Source organism: Oncorhynchus tshawytscha, linkage group LG10, assembly GCF_018296145.1.
Source record: "Oncorhynchus tshawytscha isolate Ot180627B linkage group LG10, Otsh_v2.0, whole genome shotgun sequence".
Lineage (NCBI taxonomy): Eukaryota > Metazoa > Chordata > Actinopteri > Salmoniformes > Salmonidae > Oncorhynchus > Oncorhynchus tshawytscha.
In genome coordinates this window covers 12258841-12282241 of record NC_056438.1, presented here as the reverse complement: position 1 = coordinate 12282241, position 23401 = coordinate 12258841, and the positions used below count along the sequence as shown (strand labels likewise).

General features: G+C 42.6%; 1 protein-coding gene across 1 annotated transcript in view; it reads left to right on the top strand.

Annotated features, from left to right (window-relative positions):
• The window catches only part of LOC112237840 (collagen alpha-5(IV) chain-like), a 113822-nt gene extending 94392 nt beyond the window's left edge, over positions 1–19430 (top strand). Inside the window, exons 39-48 of the mRNA XM_042328134.1 lie at positions 1459–1592; positions 1814–1886; positions 2361–2432; positions 2564–2692; positions 2847–2945; positions 7167–7379; positions 8698–8875; positions 15952–16066; positions 16289–16461; positions 16683–19430. Of these exons, the coding sequence (XP_042184068.1) occupies positions 1459–1592; positions 1814–1886; positions 2361–2432; positions 2564–2692; positions 2847–2945; positions 7167–7379; positions 8698–8875; positions 15952–16066; positions 16289–16461; positions 16683–16764 (1268 nt within the window). The 3' untranslated portion in view covers positions 16765–19430. The remainder of the gene's footprint in view (positions 1–1458; positions 1593–1813; positions 1887–2360; positions 2433–2563; positions 2693–2846; positions 2946–7166; positions 7380–8697; positions 8876–15951; positions 16067–16288; positions 16462–16682) is intronic.
• Positions 19431–23401: the final 3971 nt, after the last annotated feature.

Sequence of the window (23401 nt, the reverse complement as noted above, 5' to 3'; positions counted from 1 at the left end):
ACCTTTTTTAGCAACCACTGTTTCTGATGATAATTTGAATGAATAATATGTTAATTATTAACACATAAACTTCTAACACTAAATACAGTAATTGTGTTAAACTTGGAATTGACTCATTTGTTGATGAAGTAGTTGATCGACATGAATTTAGCATTATGTCGTGTAAGACAATATAGAGATGTTAGCATTTTCTCCATTATCATTAAATACTTTAAGAACGGACACTATTTAGCTTTCCCTTTCAAACTATTACAAATACTTCTGTTGCATCATATATGTACACAGCCAAACCCCAAGCAGGTATTCATTTAAATAACGATATTGAAAATAAGCTGCATAAGATTTGATTTCTTAAAACAGTTATTTGATTTGCCTTGAGATCTGGCTGTGTCAGATGTTAGTTATCCTGTGTCTATGCTAACTCTTGTTTTACCCCTGCACATTCTGCCGCCCGGCTCTGCGATACAGGGAATTCTGGGACACATAGGTCCTCCAGGTTAGACTCCATGGTGTTTGATGATGATGACCACTGTTGTTCTGTTGTGATAATACTGATCTGTGTTCATTTTGAATAGCGGACATTTTGTTAGCCCTGGTCTCTGATCCGTTTGTGGTCTTGTCAACTCCATTGCATTGTTGGAATGACAGCACAAACAGCCTGGACTCGCTAGCGTTTTGTTGAATTGGGTATGACTTTACAACATTGCTGATTTGCTAACCACTCTTCATTTTTCAGGATGGGTTGTGTAACCTAACAAAGGACTGTGGGCTACAGATTAACTGTACACACACAAGAATACACCCCAAAATAAACAAAACACACTTGAACACACACTCACCCCCCTCCCCCTTTGTACTGTATTCATACCAGAAGATGATGGTGGGAGGAGCTATAGGAGGACGGGCTCATTGTAATGGCTGGGATGATATGAATGGAACGGTATCAAACATATGGAAACCTCATATTTGACTCTGTTACATTCATTCCATTCCAGCAATTACAATGAGCCCATCCTCCTATAGCTCCTCCCAATAGCATCTTCTGATTCATACTGTATTTTTAAATGGTTGTATGTGTAGTAGGTAATACAGCTACAGTGAAATTTGAATGGGTGAGTTTCATAAAACTAACTGTATAACAGGTTAGTACAGTAACCATAGAGATGGATCTGATAGTGTTCTACAGTAACCATAGAGACGGATCAGATAGTGTTTAACAGTAACCATAGAGATGGATCAGATAGTGTTCTACAGTAACCATAGAGATGGATCAGATAGTGTTCTACGGTAACCATAGAGATGGATCAGATAGTGTTCTACAGTAACCATAGAGATGGATCAGATAGTGTTTAACAGTAACCATAGAGATGGATCAGATAGTGTTACTAATATTGTTTTTTGTTATAATGTCAGGTTGAGTTGTTTGTTATCTCTGACCTCTGACCTCTGTGTGTGAAGGTCCTCCTGGCCCGGAGGGTCCTCGTGGCCTTGGGGGCAGCGGAGGGACCAAAGGTGAGAAGGGAATCCCTGGATCTTCCGGATCCCCTGGTTTCCCCGGAGCGAAGGGAGAATTGGGATCACCCGGATTCCCAGTAAGGAACCAAACAACTTAGATCCATAGATATTGATAGCAGGATCAATTCCATTTCAATCATGGACCAAATTGCTTTCATTGATCCTCTCCTCTCAAATATAGATCCTAACCCAGGGAAAGGGGCTATGGGTTGGTTTGGGATTGTGTGAAGTAAATTAGAATTCCATCTGGGATTGTGATGTTACATGACCCATGACCTCTCCCCTATCACGTGACCAGGGTATTCCTGGCCCTTCTGGTGGCAGCGGGCTGAAGGGAGACATTGGACTTCCCGGCGTTCCCGGATTCCCAGGTAAACGAGTAACAGCATTATTACATACGTTTATATTAGCAACAACATTGACATTATAAACACTGACGTTGACTCTCTCCACTCCTTCCCTCTCCTTATCTCCTTCCTCTCTCCTCCCTCTCTCTCTCCTCCCCTCTCTCCTCCCTCTCCCTCTCTCCTCCCTCTCCCTCTCTCCTCCCTCTCCCTCTCTCTCCACTCCTTCCCTCTCTCTCCACTCCTTCCCTCCATCTCTCTCCACTCCTTCCCTCTCTCTCTCTCCTCCATCTCTCTCCACTCCTTCCCTCTCCCTCTCTCCTCCCTCTCCCTCTCTCCTCCCTCCCTCTCTCTCCACTCCTTCCCTCTCCTTCTCTCCTCCCTCTCTCCTCCTTTTCCCTCTCTCCTCCTTTTCCCTCTCTCTCTCCACTCCTCTCTCCCTTTTTTCTCCCTCTCCCTCTCTCCTCCCTTACTCTCTCTACCTCTCTTTTTCCACTCCAGGACTAAAGGGAGAATCTGGAAGCCCAGGATCATCCGGTCTCCCTGGAGATCCTGGAGATCCTGGTCCTGCTGGTGAGTCTAGTGTTGCACCCTAAAGGAGAAACACCAGAAAGATGAATGGCTGAAAGCAGTGGGTGTCTGTTAGCGATCACACACACACACATACACACATACACTATGACCCCTGTCTTTGTTAACTCCAGGAAACCAAGGTGACCCAGGTGTCGCTGCGAGCCCCATCATGCTGAAGGGAGAACGTGGCCCCCCTGGCCCTTCAGGTCTGCCAGGCAACCGTGGCTCCCAAGGACCCCCCGGACAGGAGGGACGCTCAGGTCATTGGACTGTCACACCCAGTGTCTGTTTGACACAGGACTTAATTTATAAAGTTACAGTCAGCTTCGTTTTGCCAGAGAAGGCTTAAAGCTGCATTTAGCTAGTTTTCCCCTCAAATGGAGACCACTCACTGAGTCCTCTGGTCTGTTTCAGGTCAGCCCGGTCAACCAGGGGACCCCGGTCCTGAAGGACCCCCAGGATTCAGTGGAGCCTTCGGCCGCAAGGGAGACTCTGGACCCGCCGGACAGCCAGGTAAGATTGCAATCTGGCTCAGGTCCATAGAACACTAATAATGGTTCAAACCTCCTGAACTACATACTCTATGTTACACAGACTTAACCTTCCATCTTGCTCAGGTCCTTAGCCTTGCTCAAGGGCACAGCAACAGATTTTTCACCTAGTCAGCGCAGTGACTAGGTGGGCCAGCAACCTTTCGGTTGCTGGCCCAATGCTCTTGACCGCTAGGCTACTTGCCGCCCAGACCTAACCTTCCATCTAGCCTACGAATAATGTTTAAAATCTCATGGAGTACATATTCTATGTTACACAGACCTAATCTTCCATCTAGCCTACGAATAATGTTTAAAATCTCATGGAGTACATATTCTATGTTACACAGACCTAACCTTCCATCTAGCCTACGAATAATGTTTAAAATCTCATGGAGTACATATTCTATGTTACACAGACCTAACCTTCCATCTAGCCTACGAATAATGTTTAAAATCTCATGGAGTACATATTCTATGTTACACAGACCTAACCTTCCATCTAGCCTACGAATAATGTTTAAAATCTCATGGAGTACATATTCTATGTTACACAGACCTAACCTTCCATCTAGCCTACGAATAATGTTTAAAATCTCATGGAGTACATATTCTATGTTACACAGACCTAACCTTCCATCTAGCCTACGAATAATGTTTAAAATCTCATGGAGTACATATTCTATGTTACACAGACCTAATCTTCCATCTAGCCTACGAATAATGTTTAAAATCTCATGGAGTACATATTCTATGTTACACAGACCTAACCTTCCATCTAGCCTACGAATAATGTTTAAAATCTCATGGAGTACATATTCTATGTTACACAGACCTAACCTTCCATCTAGCCTACGAATAATGTTTAAAATCTCATGGAGTACATATTCTATGTTACACAGACCTAATCTTCCATCTAGCCTACGAATAATGTTTAAAATCTCATGGAGTACATATTCTATGTTACACAGACCTAATCTTCCATCTAGCCTACGAATAATGTTTAAAATCTCATGGAGTACATATTCTATGTTACACAGACCTAATCTTCCATTGTGTATGTCAGTCATGTACAGTGCCTGTAAATATTCAGACCCCTTGACTTTTTTCATATTTTGTTGCGTTACAGCCTTTTCTAAAATGGATTAAATATATATTTATTTTTTTGCAATCTACACACAATACCCCATAATGACAAAGCGAAAACATGTTTTTAGAAATGTTTGCAAGTTAAAAAAATCAAACAGAAATATCTTATTTATGTAAGTATTCTGATCCTTTGCTATGAGACTCTAAATTGAGCTCAGGTGCATCCTGTTTCCATTGATCATCCTTGAGATGTTTCTACAACTTGATTGAGTCCACCTGTGGTATATTCAATTGATTGGACATTTATTTTACTCGGCAAGTCAGTTTAGAACACATTCTTATTATGTTGTTCAGGGGCAGAACGACAGATTTTGACCTTGTCAGCTCAGGGATTCGATCTTGTAACCTTCCGGTTAGTAGTTCAACACTCTAACCACTTGGCTACTTGCCGCCCCGACATGATTTGGAAAGTCACACACCTGTCTGTATAAGGTCCCACAGTTGACCGCGCATGTCAGAGCAAAAACCAAGCCATGAGGTCGAATGAATTGTCCGTAGAGCTCCGAGACAGGATTGTGTCGAGGCACAGATCTGGGGAAGGGTACCAAAATATTTCTGCAGCATTGAAGGTCCCTAGGAACACAGTGGCCTCCAACAATCTTAAATGGAAGAAGTTTGGAACCACCAAGACTCTTCCTAGAGCTGGCCGCCCAGCCAAACTGAGCAATCGGGCGAGAATGGCCTTGGTCAGGGAAGTGACCAAGAACCTGATGGTGAATGTGCGTTCTGTCAAGAAGCAGTACGGCTTGGTTGGGTTGTGTTTCGGAGGACGCATGGCTCTTGACCTTCGCCTCTCCCGAGTCCGAACAGGAGTTGCAGCGATGAGACAAGACAGTAACTACTACTAATTGGATACCAATTAGGGAAAAAGGGATAAAAAAAATATATATATATATATATATATATATATCCAGTGTGTGCAGATAAGGTGTGCAGATAAGGTGTGCAATAAATAGGTGTGCAGTGTGTGCAATAAATAGGCCATAGTGGCAAAATAATTACAATATAGCAATTAAACACTGGAGTGATAGATGTGCAAAAGATGAATGTGCAAGTAGAGATACTTGGGTGCAAAGGAGCAAAATAAATCAAATAAATAACCGTATTGGGATGAGGTAGTTGGATGGGCTATTTACAGATGGGCTATATACAGGTGCAGTGATCTGTGAGCTGCTCTGACAGCTGGTGCTTAAAGCTAGTGAGGGAGATATGAGTCTCCAGCTTCAGTGATTTTTGCAGTTCATTCCTGTCATTGGCAGCAGAGAACTGGAAGGAAAGGCGGCCGAAGGAGGAATTGGCTTTGGGGGTGACCAGTGAAATATACCTGCTGGAGCATGTGCTACGGGTGGGTGCTGCTATGGTGACCAGTGAGCTGAGATAAGGTGGGGCTTTACCTAGCAAAGACTTATAGATGACCTGGAGCCAATGGGTTTAGCAACGAGTATGAAGCGAGGGCCAGCCAACGAGAGCATACAGGTCGCAGTGGTGGGTAGTATATGGGGCTCTGGTGACAAAACGGATGGCACTGTGATAGACTACATCCAATTTGCTGAATAGTGTTGGAGGCTATTTTGTAAATGACATCGCTGAAGTCAAGGATCGGTAGGATAGTCAGTTTTACGAGGGTATGTTTGGCAGCATGAGTGAAGGATGCTTTGTTGCGAAATAGGAAGCCGATTCTAGATTTAATTTTGGATTGGAGATGAGTCTGGAAGGAGAGTTTGCAGTCTAACTAGACACCTAGGTATATGTAGTTGTCCACATATTCTAAGTCAGAACCGTCCAGAGTAGTGATGCTGGACGGGCAGGCAGGTGTGGGCAGCGATCGGTTGAAGAGCATGCATTTAGTTTTACTTGCATTTAGGAGCAGTTGGAGGCCACGGAAGGAGAGTTGTATGGCTTTGAAGCTCGTCTGGAGGTTAGTTAACACAGTTAACTTGCTCCAAAGTGCAAAGGATCTCAGACTGGAGCGAAGGTTCACCTTCCAACAGGACAACGACTCTAAGCACACAGCCAAGACCAGGAGGTGCTTCGGGATAAGTCTCTGAATGTCCTTGAGTAGCCCAGCCATAGCCCGGACCTGAAAATAGCTTTCCCCATCCAACCTGACAGAGCTTGAGAGCAAACTTCTTCCATTTAAGAATGATTGAGGCCACTGTGTTCTTGGGGACCTTCAATGCTTCAGAAATATTTTGGTACCCTTCCCCAGATCTGTGCCTCGACACAATCCTGGCTCGGAGCTCTATGGACAATTCATTCAACCTCATGACTTGGTTTTTGCTCTGTCATGTACTGAGTAAAGGGTCTGATATTTCAGGAGGGTTTTTATACATTTGCAAAATTTTCTAAAAACCTGTTTTAAGCTTTGTCATTACAAAGTATTGTGTGTAGATTGATAAGGGGGGAAAACTATTTAATAATTTGTAGAATAAGTCTGTAACGTCACACAATGTGGAAAAAATCAAGGGGTCTGAATACTTTCTGAATGCATTGTATCATTAGTCAATAGTCATTACAATACATAGCTCTAGAAGTGTAAATAAATTCCCATCAAGTCAACTTCGTTATAGTAGCCTACTGTTCATTGAGTTCTTAATGTTCCTTGTTCTCTGTGTCAATGACTGGACAGTATAGACAAGATTGAGTCATCAGACAAACCTTGATCAAATACATTGAGGTGCATTTGATTTAGCTTGAAGTTTTCCATTTTTGGGACTATTCCACAGGGTCCACTGTACCGACCAAACTGAACCAAGTATTTGAGAAGTTTTTTCACGTTTTGGCCCAGGTCTTCAAGAGCAAACCAGAAATCGTTTGGCCAAATGATACTCCATGCTGGAACCATTTATTAAAATGGATTCATATTAATATCAATCATATTCATATTAATGTCATGTTATTATTATTGTCCCCTTTGTCTCCTATATCTCTCCTAGTCTCCTACTCTCCAATACATAGCTCAAGAAGTGTCAAATAAACTAAAATCAAGTAAACTATACTATTGTTCATTAAGTGTATTGAGTTGTTTAATGTCCATTCTATCCCCTGTTCTCAGGTCAGCGTGGGTACCCAGGTCCCACTGGTTCAGATGGTCAGCAGGGCCCCCCAGGTAACCCCGGCTCAGCCTCTGTGACCCATGGCTTCCTGATCTCGAGACACAGCCAGGCTGAATATGTCCCTACCTGCCCCGAAGGGACCAGCCTCATCTACGACGGGTTCTCTCTGCTCTACGTACAGGGCAACGAGAGGGCACACGGACAGGACCTAGGTAAGACACACACACACACACACAGAGAGAGTAATGAGAGGGCGCACGGACAGGACCTAGGTAAGACACACACACACACACAGAGAGAGTAATGAGAGGGCACACGGACAGGACCTAGGTAAGACACACACACACACACACAGAGAGAGAGTAATGAGAGGGCACACGGACAGGACCTAGGTAAGACACACACACACACACAGAGAGTAATGAGAGGGCACACGGACAGGACCTAGGTAAGACACACACACACACACACACAGAGAGAGTAATGAGAGGGCACACGGACAGGACCTAGGTAAGACACACACACACACAGAGAGAGTAATGAGAGGGCACACGGACAGGACCTAGGTAAGACACACACACAAAGAGAGTAATGAGAGGGGGCACGGACATGACCTAGGTAAGACACACACACACACACAGAGAGTAATGAGAGGGCACACGGACAGGACCTAGGTAAGACACACACACACAGAGAGTAATGAGAGGGGGCACACGGACAGGACCTAGGTAAGACACACACACACACAGAGAGAGTAATGAGAGGGAACACGGACAGGACCTAGGTAAGACACACACACACACACACAGAGTAATGAGAGGGCACACGGACAGGACCTAGGTAAGACACACACACAGAGAGAGTAATGAGAGGGGGCACACGGACAGGACCTAGGTAAGACACACACACACACACACACAGAGTAATGAGAGGGCACACGGACAGGACCTAGGTAAGACACACACACACAGAGAGTAATGAGAGGGGGCACACGGACAGGACCTAGGTAAGACACACACACACACAGAGTAATGAGAGGGGGCACACGGACAGGACCTAGGTAAGACACACACACACACACACAGAGTAATGAGAGGGGGCACACGGACAGGACCTAGGTAAGACACACACACACAGAGAGTAATGAGAGGGGGCACACGGACAGGACCTAGGTAAGACACACACACAGAGAGAGTAATGAGAGGGCACACGGACAGGACCTAGGTAAGACACACACACAGAGAGAGTAATGAGAGGGGGCACACGGACAGGACCTAGGTAAGACACACACACAGAGAGAGTAATGAGAGGGCACACAGACATGACCTGGGTAAGAATGGAGACTGGAGATACACGATGACATTCATGAACACAGATGGTTGTTGTTGTGAGAGAAGCAACTCACAGAATTAACCTCAAATCTTCTCTTCGCTTATTTTTTCCTGTTTTCTTCTGTTCCCTTTCCTCCCCTCCCACTTTCCTCCCCTCCCTCTTTCCTCTCCTCACTCCCTCTCTCGTCTCATTGGTCAGGTACTGCTGGTAGTTGCCTGCGTCGGTTCAGCACCATGCCATTCATGTTCTGTAACATCAACAACGTGTGTAACTTCGCCTCCCGTAACGACTACTCCTATTGGCTGTCTACACCCATGCCCATGCCCATGAGTATGGCCCCCATCACCGGAGAAGGCATCAAACCTTTCATCAGCAGGTAGGGAGGGAGGGAGGGGTGGGCGGGAGGAAGGAAGGATGGATGGAAGGATAGAGAGAGGGAGGGAGGGAGGGAGATACAATAGGGGACTATGATTTGATAACATCTAAGGGTGTTTTCACACTTGGTCCAATTGAGACATTTTTTTGTGAACTCAGTGCATTTTTTTAGTGCAGGGTAAACACTCCAAGTGAATTCAGACCCTCAAAAGAACCCCTGAAGCTGAGACAATCTCGAGAGGAGGTCTGAGATCGGTTCGCTTGATTAGGGCAATGTGAAAAAAAAGCTCCCCAGGTTCGCTTGTCATTATTCCTGCACCACACACTAGACTACCGCAGCACTGTTTCCCCTGACATAACCCCTCACACTAGACTACTGACATAACCCCTCACACTAGACTACTGACATAACCCCTCACACTAAACTACTGTCATAACCCCTCCCACTAGACTACTGACATAACCCCTCACACTAAACTACTGTCATAACCCCTCCCACTAGACTACTGACACAACCCCTCACACTAAACTACTGTCATAACCCCTCACACTAAACTACTGTCATAACCCCTCACACTAGACTACTGACACAACCCCTCACACTAAACTACTGTCATAACCCCTCACACTAGACTACTGACATAACCCCTCACACTAAACTACTGTCATAACCCCTCACACTAGACTACTGACATAACCCCTCACACTAAACTACTGTCATAACCCCTCACACTAAACTACTGTCATAACCCCTCCCACTAAACTACTGTCATAACCCCTCCCACTAAACTACTGTCATAACCCCTCCCACTAGACTACTGACACAACCCCTCACACTGGACTACTGACATAACCCCTCACACTAGACTACTGTTATAACCCCTCACACTAGACTACTGTTATAACCCCTCACACTAGACTACTGTTATAACCCCTCACACTAGACTACTGGCATAACCCCTCCCACTAGACTACTGACATAACCCCTCCCACTAGACTACTGACACAACCCCGCCCACTAGACTACTGACACAACCCCTCCCACTAGACTACTGACACAACCCCTCCAACTAGACTACTGACACAACCCCTCCCACTAGACTACTGACATAACCCCTCACACTAGACTACTGATATAACCCCTAGACTACTGACATAACCCCTCCCACTAGACTACTGTTATAACCCCTCACACTAGACTACTGATATAACCCCTAGACTACTGTTATAACCCCTCACACTAGACTACTGATATAACCCCTAGACTACTGACATAACCCCTCCCACTAGACTACTGACATAACCCCTCACACTAGACTACTGATATAACCCCTAGACTACTGACATAACCCCTCCCACTAGACTACTGTTATAACCCTCACACTAGACTACTGACATAACCCCTCACACTAGACTACTGTTATAACCCCTCACACTGGACTACTGTTATAACCCCTCACACTGGACTACTGACATAACCCCTCACACTAGACTACTGTTATAACCCCTCACACTAGACTACTGTTATAACCCCTCACACTAGAATACTGTTATAACCCCTCACACTAGACTACTGGCATAACCCCTCCCACTAGACTACTGACATAACCCCTCCCACTAGACTACTGACACAACCCCGCCCACTAGACTACTGACACAACCCCGCCCACTAGACTACTGACATAACCCCTCACACTAGACTACTGATATAACCCCTAGACTACTGACATAACCCCTCCCACTAGACTACTGTTATAACCCCTCCCACTAGACTACTGTTATAACCCCTCCCACTAGACTACTGCCATAACCCCTCCCACTAGACTACTGACATAACCCCTCACACTAGACTACTGACACTAGACTACTGACATAACCCCTCACACTAGACTACTGACACTAGACTACTGACATAACCCCTCACACTAGACTACTGACACTAGACTACTGACATAACCCCTCACACTAGACTACTGTTATAACCCCTCACACTAGACTACCGTTATAACCCCTCACACTAGACTACTGACACTAGACTACTGACATAACCCCTCACACTAGACTACTGTTATAACCCCTCACACTAGACTACTGTTATAACCCCTCACACTTGACTACTGACATAACCCCTCCCACTAGACTACTGACATAACCCCTCACACTAGACTACTGACATAACCCCTCCCACTAGACTACTGATATAACCCCTCCCACTAGACTACTGATATAACCCCTCCCACTAGACTACTGATATAACCCCTCCCACTAGACTACTGATATAACCCCTCCCACTAGACTACTGATATAACCCCTCCCACTAGACTACTGATATAACCCCTCCCACTAGACTACTGACATAACCCCTCACACTAGACTACTGTTATAACCCCTCCCACTAGACTACTGTTATAACCCCTCACACTAGACTACTGTTATAACCCCTCACACTAGACTACTGTTATAACCCCTCACACTAGACTACTGATATAACCCCTCACACTAGACTACTGACATAACCACTCACACTAGACTACTGTTATAACCCCTCACACTAGACTACTGTTATAACCCCTCACACTAGACTACTGTTATAACCCCTCACACTAGACTACTGTTATAACCCCTCACACTAGACTACTGTTATAACCCCTCACACTAGACTACTGACATAACCCCTCACACTAGACTACTGTTATAACCCCTCACACTAGACTACTGACATAACCCCTCACACTAGACTACTGTTATAACCCCTCACACTAGACTACTGACATAACCTCTCCCACTAGACTACTGTTATAACTCCCTAGACTACTGTTATAACTCACACTAGACTACTGTTATAACCCCTCACACTAGACTACTGTTATAACCCCTCACACTAGACTACTGACACTAGACTACTGACATAACCCCTCACACTAGACTACTAGACTTATAACCCCTCACACTAGACTACCGTTATAACCCCTCACACTAGACTACTGACACTAGACTACTGACATAACCCCTCACACTAGACTACTGTTATAACCCCTCACACTAGACTACTGTTATAACCCCTCACACTTGACTACTGACATAACCCCTCACACTAGACTACTGACATAACCCCTCACACTAGACTACTGACATAACCCCTCACACTAGACTACTGACATAACCCCTCCCACTAGACTACTGATATAACCCCTCCCACTAGACTACTGATATAACCCCTCCCACTAGACTACTGATATAACCCCTCCCACTAGACTACTGATATAACCCCTCCCACTAGACTACTGATATAACCCCTCCCACTAGACTACTGACATAACCCCTCACACTAGACTACTGTTATAACCCCTCCCACTGGACTACTGTTATAACCCCTCACACTAGACTACTGTTATAACCCCTCACACTAGACTACTGTTATAACCCCTCACACTAGACTACTGATATAACCCCTCACACTAGACTACTGATATAACCCCTCACACTAGACTACTGTTATAACCCTCACACTAGACTACTGTTATAACCCCTCACACTAGACTACTGTTATAACCCCTCACACTAGACTACTGTTATAACCCCTCACACTAGACTACTGTTATAACCCCTCACACTAGACTACTGACATAACCCCTCACACTAGACTACTGTTATAACCCCTCACACTAGACTACTGACATAACCCCTCACACTAGACTACTGTTATAACCCCTCACACTAGACTACTGACATAACCTCTCCCACTAGACTACTGTTATAACCCCTCACACTAGACTACTGTTATAACCCCTCACACTAGACTACTGTTATAACCCCTCACACTAGACTACTGACATAACCCCTCCCACTAGACTACTGTTATAACCCCTCCCACTAGACTACTGTTATAACCCCTCACACTAGACTACTGTTATAACCCCTCCCACTAGACTACTGACATAACCCCTCCCACTAGACTACTGTTATAACCCCTCACATTAGACTACTGTTATAACCACTCACACTAGACTACTGACATAACCCCTCACACTAGACTACTGACATAACCCCTCACACTAGACCACTGACACAACCCCTCACACTAGACTACTGATATAACCCCTAGACTACTGACATAACCCCTCCCACTAGACTACTGTTATAACCCCTCCCACTAGACTACTGTTATAACCCTCCCACTAGACTACTGCCATAACCCTCCCACTAGACCACTGACATAACCCCTCACACTAGACTACTGATATAACCACTAGACTACTGACATAACCCCTCCCACTAGACTACTGTTATAGACTACTGACATAACCCCCACTAGACTACTGCCATAACCCCTCCCACTAGACTACTGACATAACCCCTCACACTAGACTACTGTTATAACCCCTCACACTAGACTACTGACATAACCCCTCACACTAGACTACTGTTATAACCCCTCACACTTGACTACTGACATAACCCCTCACACTAGACTACTGACACTAGACTACTGATATAACCCCTCACACTAGACTACTGATATAACCCCTCACACTAGACTACTGTTATAACCCCTCACACTAGACTACTGATATAACCCCTCCCACTAGACTACTGACATAACCCCTCACACTAGACTACTGATATAACCCCTCACACTAGACTACTGTTATAAGCCCTCACACTAGACTACTGTTATAACCCCTCCCACTAGACTACTGTTATAACCCCTCCCACTAGACTACTGTTATAACCCCTCACACTAGACTACTGTTATAACCCCTCACACTAGACTACTGACATAACCCCTCACACTAGACTACTGTTATAACCCCTCACACTAGACTACTGTTATAACCCCTCACACTAGACTACTGTTATAACCCCTCCCACTAGACTACTGTTATAACCCCTCCCACTAGACTACTGACATAACCCCTCCCACTAGACTACTGTTATAACCCCTCACACTAGACTACTGTTATAACCACTCACACTAGACTACTGACATTAGGCCTACAGCATTATTTCATCTGCAGTTATTCTTCTGCTATTTAATCTGTCACCAATAATATTTACATGTAATATTGATGTAAAATGTCAATATTATCTTCTGATTACAATGATTATGTCTAATCTTTTAACTAAATGCAATGTTTTTCAAGGGTTCAGGGAACAGAACCTGAAAACCGTAAAATAACACGATTATTTGAGCAACAGAACCCGAACCCAAAATGAAACTTATATATACTGTTCTGGAACAGAACTGTTATTTTAAAACATGGGAACAAGTTAATAATGTTATTTTACGTTCCGGGCATTTTTTTTCCAGTCCCACAAAAATGTCAACAATGCACCTATGCAGAGCCCTCACTCTGTCACTCAGAAAGTTATTCCAGTGTCAGCCTGCCAGTTGGAAGTCTTTGCCAATGGGTGTACAATACGTGTAGGCTACCTGCCCCTCCCCCTCTAAAGCATAGGTTACTGTAGCCCCTCCCCTCAGAAGCATAGGTTACTGTAGCCCCTCCCCTTGGAAGCATATGTTACTGTAGCCCCTCCCCTCTGGGGCATAGGTTACTGTAGCCCCTCCCCTCTGAAGCGTAGGTTACTGTAGCCCCTCCCCTCAGAAGCATAGGTTACTGTAGCCCCTCCCCTCAGAAGCATAGGTCACTGTAGCCCCTCCCCTCAGAAGCATAGGTTACTGTAGCCCCTCCCTCTCTGAATCATAGGTTACTGTAGCCCCTCCCCCTCTGAATCATAGGTTACTGTAGCCTACTGACAATGTTACAAGCGTAATTCAGAAATTAGGGAGAGATGTTTAATTAGAGAAGAATGGATTTACTTTTTCAATACTAGTTCAGGATACTATAGTTATCATGTTTCACATTGGATTTATTTACTACAAAAACATAAGACGTGTTTTTAATTTTAGTGCTGCTTTGCACACACAAGTTTGTTAAGATAGCTAGCTAACATTTTCTCTGGTCCAAAGTTAAACCAACACAGAAGTTCAAAGACATTCAAAGTTCCTCCATAAAAGCCGCGCTCCTCCGTAGGTGTAATTCTGTGGACCTAATTCAGATAATGCATTCCCCAAACAAGATGCAGAGTGCTTCAAGACAAGCTTCCTCCATCCTCTCTCGCTCGCACCTCCCCCTCTAAATTTCATTTGCATCTTGCGCCCTGTTCCGTTATTATGAAACCAGGCTGTTGCAGCAAAATACAACTTGCTCTTAACAACTTTCCTACACAGATGAAATCACTTACCCGCTCCACAGCAAGCTGCTCTGTCCACACGGATTGGTGAAGTCATTTAATGTCACGCTAAATGTAAAAAATACATATATTTCAGAGGTTTAAAAATAAGCGAAAGGTACTGACATAACCAGCCTTTTTTTGGTTTGGATCGGATCAAAACTGTACTTTGCTGGTTGGAACAGTGGAACTGAATGAAAAATAATGATTCTGTTCAGAACTAAATTATTGAAAAATAATTTTTATTTCCAACCCCTCCCTGAATATTAGTTTCCAAAATGTAAGTATGTCAGTGGAGGCTGTTGAGGGGAGGTCGGCTCATAATAACGGCTGGAACGGAGCGAATGGAATGGCATCAAACACATGGAAACCATGGAAACCATTCCACTGATTCCGCTCCAGCCATTACCATGAGCCCGTCCTCCCCAATTAAGGTCCCACCAACCTCCATGTGAAGTAGGTACATCTAGCTGTACGATCACACGTTCTGATGGAATGGCTTGTCCTCTACTTTTACCTAGTACATTGAGTGAATGCTGGTGAGGGGGGGGAATATATTGGTTCCTTTTCTAAACATAACAATGTGAATGCAAAGAGGATTCAGACCATCAAATAGGTGAAGTGAGCTGGCAAAAGAGTCTGGCAAAAGAGTCTGGCAAAAGAGTCTGGCAAAAGAGTCTGGCAAAAGAGTCTGGCAAAAGAGTCTGGCAAAAGAGTCTGGCAAAAGAGTCTGGCAAAAGAGTCTGGCAAACTTTGATTCAAAAGTAAAGGCAGTGTGAGCGTTAAGATATATGAGACTAGATGTTAAAAGCGTGTGTTTAACTCCTCTGTGTGTGTTATTAGGTGTGCAGTGTGTGAGGCCCCTGCCATGGTGATCGCTGTACACAGTCAAACCATTCAGATCCCCACCTGCCCCAGCTACTGGGAACCACTGTGGATCGGATACTCCTTCATGATGGTACACACAGACACAGACTCACACTCACACTCACACACACACTCAGTCACTCACAGACACACACACATGCCAACCAACCCTTGCCAAGGTACACATGAATCAAGTTTTACATTTGAAATGTGTTAACACATATTCAAAGCCCACTATATCCACACACAACTTCCTCTTTATTTTACTCTTCTTCTTCTCTTCTATCTCTCCCTCCACCTCCCTCTCTAACAGCACACCAGTGCAGGTGCTGAGGGCTCTGGTCAGGCTCTGGCCTCTCCTGGCTCCTGTCTAGAGGAGTTCCGGAGCTCTCCCTTCATCGAGTGTCACGGCCGAGGGACCTGCAACTACTATGGCAACACATACAGCTTCTGGCTGGCCACTGTCGACCAATCAGAAATGTTCAGGTACCATCAATCAATCGACCAATGATTTTCCAAACAGGAAATGTTTAGGTACAAGACACTGAGGTTGCTACTGAAATAGCACCCTATTCCATATATAGTGCACTCTAGCTATAACTGGAAGTGCTAGCTAAACAGATTGGTTATTTTCATATACGATCTAAAGATCCCAGTGATCATACAGTGATGCCAACCCCTGACCTCTAACCCCTGACCCATAACAGGAAGCCACAGTCAGAGACGCTGAAGGCAGGTAACCTATCGACGCGCATTAGCCGCTGTGTGGTCTGTATGAAGAGGACGTAACAGCGCGGTGGCAACCGTTGCCGGGGATGACCGACAACGACAATGGCGGCAGGCGGGCGGAGTGGGGGTGATGTTGACGTCTCCGTGAGAACAAGGTGGAACTCCACTGGTGCATTGTCTTCCGGAAACAGCAACTTCATTGGTGCTACTGTGCAACACAGCAAGAAAAGAAAAAATGTTGATAAAATGAATTTATTTAATCTTTTATTCTTTTTACTTACCTCAAGTACGTCAAAAAGAAACACACAAAATCCACAAAAGGTGCCATGGTGAATGTGTGACAAAAGTGCATTTTGTTGAAATTTTTTCTGTATTTCGCAGAGAATATATATATATATATATATATAAAGTGTTATCAATAATGGTAACACTTCATTTTAAGGGGTCCTTATTACAGTGTAATTAAATGTGTAATTGCGCTGTATCAAATATTGTATTTAATTGTAATAACTCATAGTTACACTGTAATAACAACATGTAACTGGTGATAATTTCAGTCTGTAATTACAGGGGTGTAACAACAAATGCTTGTTACCATGCTTGTTACCATGCTTGTTACCATGCTTACCATGCTTGTTACCATGCTTACCATGCTTGTTACCATGCTTGTTACCATGCTTACCATGCTTGTTACCATGCTTGTTACCGTGCTTACCATGCTTGTTACCATGCTTACCATGCTTGTTACCATGCTTGTTACCATGCTTGTTACCAAGCTTACCATGCTTGTTACCATGCTTACCATGCTTGTTACCAAGCTTACCATGCTTGTTACCGTGCTTACCATGCTTGTTACAAATGGGAAAGTCTCCACTAAATTCACCAATAAGTGTTAACTGTCACAAGGTTGTAATCTCTTCTGGATAGATGTTCTGGGTCCAAGATTACAAAGTTTGGAGGCTCAATAGGCTCTAATTACCTACCCGTGAAGGCGCACACTTCAAAATCTCCGCTCGTTGTTGTTAGCAGTTTCCCCCCAAAACGTTTATCAACTTGGTTGAGTTTCCAAAAAACAGATCAGGTATAGGACAACCTCACTGACTGGAGTCTACCATATGGGTGTCCATACCGGATTATAATATATATTTTACTTACAATGATTGTGTATGTTGTCCATTATGTGGGAGGATAAACCCACAAGTACACCGCGGACTACATATAATATAAGTACAAGTACAATGTAATTACTGTTACAAAGGATTTCAGAACGTTAAAATGAAGTGTATCTTGATGGATACTTATTTGTAATTAACGTGTACTTATATAGTACATTGCCCATCCCGACAGCTTGGACCTCATTATAACACTTCTGGAAGCACCATCAAAGTGAGAAAATAAACACACTAGTACACAACAGAGTACATGTAATATATGTATAAGTACAATGTAATTATTTCTGCTAGCTAATCCAAAACATCTCAACAGATTGCATGGAAAGTCTATTCCGTAGATGGTAAAAAAAACTAGCTAGCTAGCCTAGTTGGTAGGCCTAATAAAAACGCCAGCTAACATTTGCTAGCTAGCCAACACAAGGCCAGCTAACTACATATGTTAAATGTTCCTCAACAGCAAAACCCTTGCAAAGTTACATGATGGAATAAGAGTTTGTCTTATGACCATTTTAAGTGCATTTATAAACCCCTATTCAACCAAGCTTAATAGGCTTTGGCACGAATGACCATAACTGTTTATGTGTCTAAAAAAAAATTAATTGAAGGTTAAAGTAATTGACCAATTGTCAAATGCACCATTAAATAATTGAAACAATGTTTTTGATGTGAACCATTTGGGAACCCTTTGTTGCCGTTGGACCTGGGTATCAGACTCCAGATCTTTTTTTGCAGAGTTGTGTCAATGTAGTGGTCGGTTTTTAATTGGCTAACACTTATCACGTGGTTTGTGCAGGCTGAAATATGGTGCGTTGGGATACTTTCGGAAACTGTAACATCTATAACAAGCATGGTAACAACCATTTGTTGTTACACCCCTGTGTGTAACAACAATTACCACCAGTTACATATTGTTATCACAGTGTAACTATAAGTTAGTTATTACAATTACCTACAATATTTGATACAGTGTAATTACATATGTGATTACACTGTAATAAGGACCCATTAAAATGAACTGTTACCAAAATAATACATGTGGATTTTTGGTTATTGGCACAGACGAGGTACATCATTTTGTTTTTAGACAGATGTGCTATTTTTTTAGTTTTTAGTATTTTTTTGTTTTGTTGTTACCAAATCGGCACTTTGACCTCGGAACATCAAAGAGAACAGATGCACTGATGAGCTTTCTTAGCGAGACTGATTATTTTCTAGGCTTACCTTTTTTTTAATGAATCTTTCCATTGTTCTTTTTTATAAAAAATAAAAAATAATAATTATCCTTGGTGCTATTAACTAACACTGCTGTGTCTCTCCCAGCCTGTTAACTACTGGCCTTATTTCTCTTCATGTAAGTAATTCAATGTGTATATTATGTAAGACATAAAATAGGTATTTAGCTATAATACGAATTTCTGGGTTATTTTTGTTTGTTCACTCTGCTTCACTCATTGCATTGATTCATGGATTCATTAATTCACTCATTCACTCACAAATATTGTACAAAGTATGGCATCAATAAATGAAACAGTATTTTATATATATATATATATATATATAGAAAAAAAGTATAATTATATCAACTTTATTTAGATACGGGCGTGAGATTTTTTCATCATTCATTTATTTTATCTCCAAAAGGTCGTCATTTTTTTCTCATTTCACAAAACTATTGACTGTTGTCCTCCTCCTGACAACAAAAGTGTTTCCCGGTCAACCAATCAAAGACCCTATCCTATGATGATGTACTGTGTATGATAATGCCAATATCTCAAGCTTTTGTATTCGATCTTTACTAGTAATCTATCGTTGAATGTAATAATAGGTTGATAATTAAATCCACTCCACACCATAATAGAAAATGACTCAAGTAAAAGTGATAGTCACTCAATAAAATACTACTTGAGTAATAGTCTAAAAGTATTTGGTTTTAAATAAATCATTTCAAATTCCTTATATTAAGTAAACCAGATGGCACTTTTTTTCTTTTTTTCCCCCGGGTACCCAGGGGCACACTCCAACGCTCAGACATCATTTACAAACTAAGCATGTGTGTTTAGTGAGTCTGCCAGATCAGAGGCAGTAGGGATGACCGGGGATGTTTTCTTGAAAGGGCGTGAATTGGACCATATTCCTGTCGAAATGTAAGGAGTACTTTTGGGCGTTAGGGAAAATATATGGAGTAAAAAATACATGATTTTCTTTAGGAATGTAGTCGAGTAAAAGTTGTCAAAAATATAAATTGGAAAGTACAGATACCCAAAAAAATACTTTATAAATAGTACTTTAAAGTATTTTTAATGAAGTATTTTACACCACCGATTCACATCTTTACTCTGGTCTACGCTGTCCCACTATGAACTGCCGGTAGTACGTTGCGTATTGTTATGTACTGCAAGAATAGAATTTAATAGAATTTGGTCTATTCTTTCTTTTTCTATTCTTCAGCCAATGAGGAGAGCTGTATGGGATGATTCTTCCTGTGATGTTTTTCCAAGCTACTTTTTCATTATTATTGTAATGTACTTCTGGGGTGTGAAAAAATTATATTAATTTCAGAAATCTATTGTTGTTTTTGTTTATTTCATGTTATATTATTCAGAAGTTGTTATAAACTTTCAAGACTGAAAAATAAACCCAAAGTCCGTCGTTTTGTGTGCAAATATTTCCCCCCTATCTTGTGCACACTATTTTGGAAGTGCACACTGTCTTGGAAGTGCCGTTAAAGATTACGGAGGATGAATTTTGTTTTTCATGAGCATGGCCTTATTTCTATTACAATAAGCAATAAGGAAGTAGCAGAGCAATTTATACACCGTGCATCTTTAAGTAAAAGTAGAACAAAAATGCTACGAAATATAGCTAGCTCTCTCTATCTCGCTTGTTTCTCCTTCAACTTTTGTAATGTTTCACTATTTCTATTTTTATTAAATTCACTTATGAGGATGGTCCTCGCATTCCTCCTTTGAGGAGCCTCCATTGCTGTTAGCAGTACATTGACTAATGTGCTTCTGTGCAATGTCTTATCAACATGCCTGCAGCTCACACAATACACTTTAATCCTGCACTGCCAAGATTCAAGGAGACATTGACTGTGCTAGACAATCACTAGAGATATGACAGCATAGCATAGAATGGAGTAGAATTACTGTCTGTAAATCAATGTTGTAATTCACACCATTCTGTACGGTGAGCGGTACACCACTTTGCTATGGGAGAAATGGTAATGTCTCAAAGCCATCACTTGAGGGAGAAAGATGAAGGTGGTAGGGAACAGTGGATCAACATCAGTCCCTAAATAACATTTAAAAAGCTAATGAATTAATCTAAATTAGCTTACATATACCTAAATAGCCTTTATTAAACAAAACCAATAAAACACAAATAGATCATTAAACCACACTGCAGTCTGTTTTGATTCCTGATATAGTTATTTACTATAATCCTATTACTATTGTCCTCAGGTAACGTTAAAGCTACCTGTCTGTTTCTCACAATAGGTCTTTAATATTAAACCCATTACAGGCTCATTGAGTAGCGTAGAATGATGAATCCTTTTTTAAGGACTTGGGCTTGGAAGGAGGTGACAGTACATTACATACTCAGGTTGTACAACTGATGTAGCCTACAACGCATTTGACACAACGGTTTTGGTACACCTAATATTGGGGTTTGTGATACAATGTGGTCTGTGTCAACATTTTGACACAACCATTGTGCAGTGTCTCCACAACGCGTGGGATAGCCCAGCCATAGGTCAGTTGAGGCAAGCGCCAGGTGGATTGGTACATATTTAGGATAATAGGATAGGGTAATAGGGTAATAGGCTAAGATAATAGGATAGGGTAATAGGCTAGGATAATAGGATAGGGTAATAGGGTAATAGGCTAGGATAATAGGGTAATAGGCTAGGATAATAGGATAGGGTAATAGGCTAGGGTAATAGGATAGGGTAATAGGCTAGGGTAATAGGATAGGGTAATAGGCTAGGATAATATGATAGGGTAATAGGCTAATAGGCTAGGATAATAGGATAGGGTAATAGGCTAGGATAATAGTATAGGGTAATAGGGTAATAGGCCAGGGTAATAGGCTAGGATAATAGGCCAGGGTAATAGGATAATAGACTAGGATAATAGACTAAGATAATAGGCTAGGATAATAGGCTATTAGGATAATAAGCCAAAAGAATAATAGGCTAGGTTAATAGTCTAGGATGATAGGCTAGTTAGCAGTTAAGATCAGTTAAGAGCGTTGGGCCAGTAACCAAAAGAGCTCTGATTCGAATCCCGAGCTGACTAGGTGAAAATTCTGTCGATGTCCAGTTGAGCAAGGCACTTAATTACTCATGTAGTTCACTCTGGATAAGAGCATCTGCTAAATGACTAAAATGTCAAATTGGCAAATCGCGCTGTTAAGACACTGATGCCCTTTGCAACCACATACCCATGTGAGAGTGGATTCTCGGCACACACTAGCATGAAAACTAAATACAGTTACAGTCTGTTTGTGGAAAATTATTTAAGACTGAGACTAAGACTAAGACTGAGCACACCCTTCCTCATTAACCTGTGGTGAATTATTCACAATTTTTTATGAAAAAACAAGGTTTATTCGTAAAATGGCTAAATAAAGAGCAAATTATTGATTATTATTCTATTATTATTTGTGCACTGGTCCTATAAGAGCTCTTTGTCACTTCCCACATGACAAAAACTCACTCTTTCTAATGTTTGATAAATGTATCGTATAGTGTGTGTGTGGTGTGTGTGCTTACAATGATGTCTAAAAACTACATTTGAGAGTGCGCTGACCCTGGTGCTAGAGGGGGTACAGCTGACCCTGGTGCTAGAGGGGTACAGCTGATCCTGGTGCTAGAGGGGGTACAGCTGACCCTGGTGCTAGAGGGGTACAGCTGACCCTGGTGCTAGAGGGGGTACAGCTGACCCTGGTGCTAGAGGGGGTACAGCTGACCCTGGTGCTAGAGGGGGTACAGCTGGAGGTTGAATGTTTGAAGGGGTACGGGACTATAAAAAGTTTGGGAATCACTGGTCTAGGCCCTATAGGTAATAGGCTTGGAGAATCCAGTTCTTAGAAGGATATCTGTCAAATGTAGATGACCTATGAATTAATGAATTTCGTGACTGCAGTTTGGGAATGAGGCTTCACACAAACACGAAGCCACACACACGCGGTAAAATAAGAAGATTACATGATTGTCCATTATCAACAGGAAACTGAAATATTTGTATTTTTTGGATTTAATCCCAACTCTCCCAAAACACACACATAATCCCTGTTTATACCAGGTGCTAACATGCATCATGTGTCCTGATCTTAAACACATTCTGATTCAGACCACATTTGTGGACAGCTGTGTAGACGTTTATTAAAATAGCTGATTTTGATAACCCTCTGTTACACTGGTTCCCCTCTAACCTCTAGTTTTCTCAGAAACAATGGCATTAGAAGAATGCTCTTATCCCATCCTGGATCTGAGGACAAACAGGTAAGAGGCTTGAGGG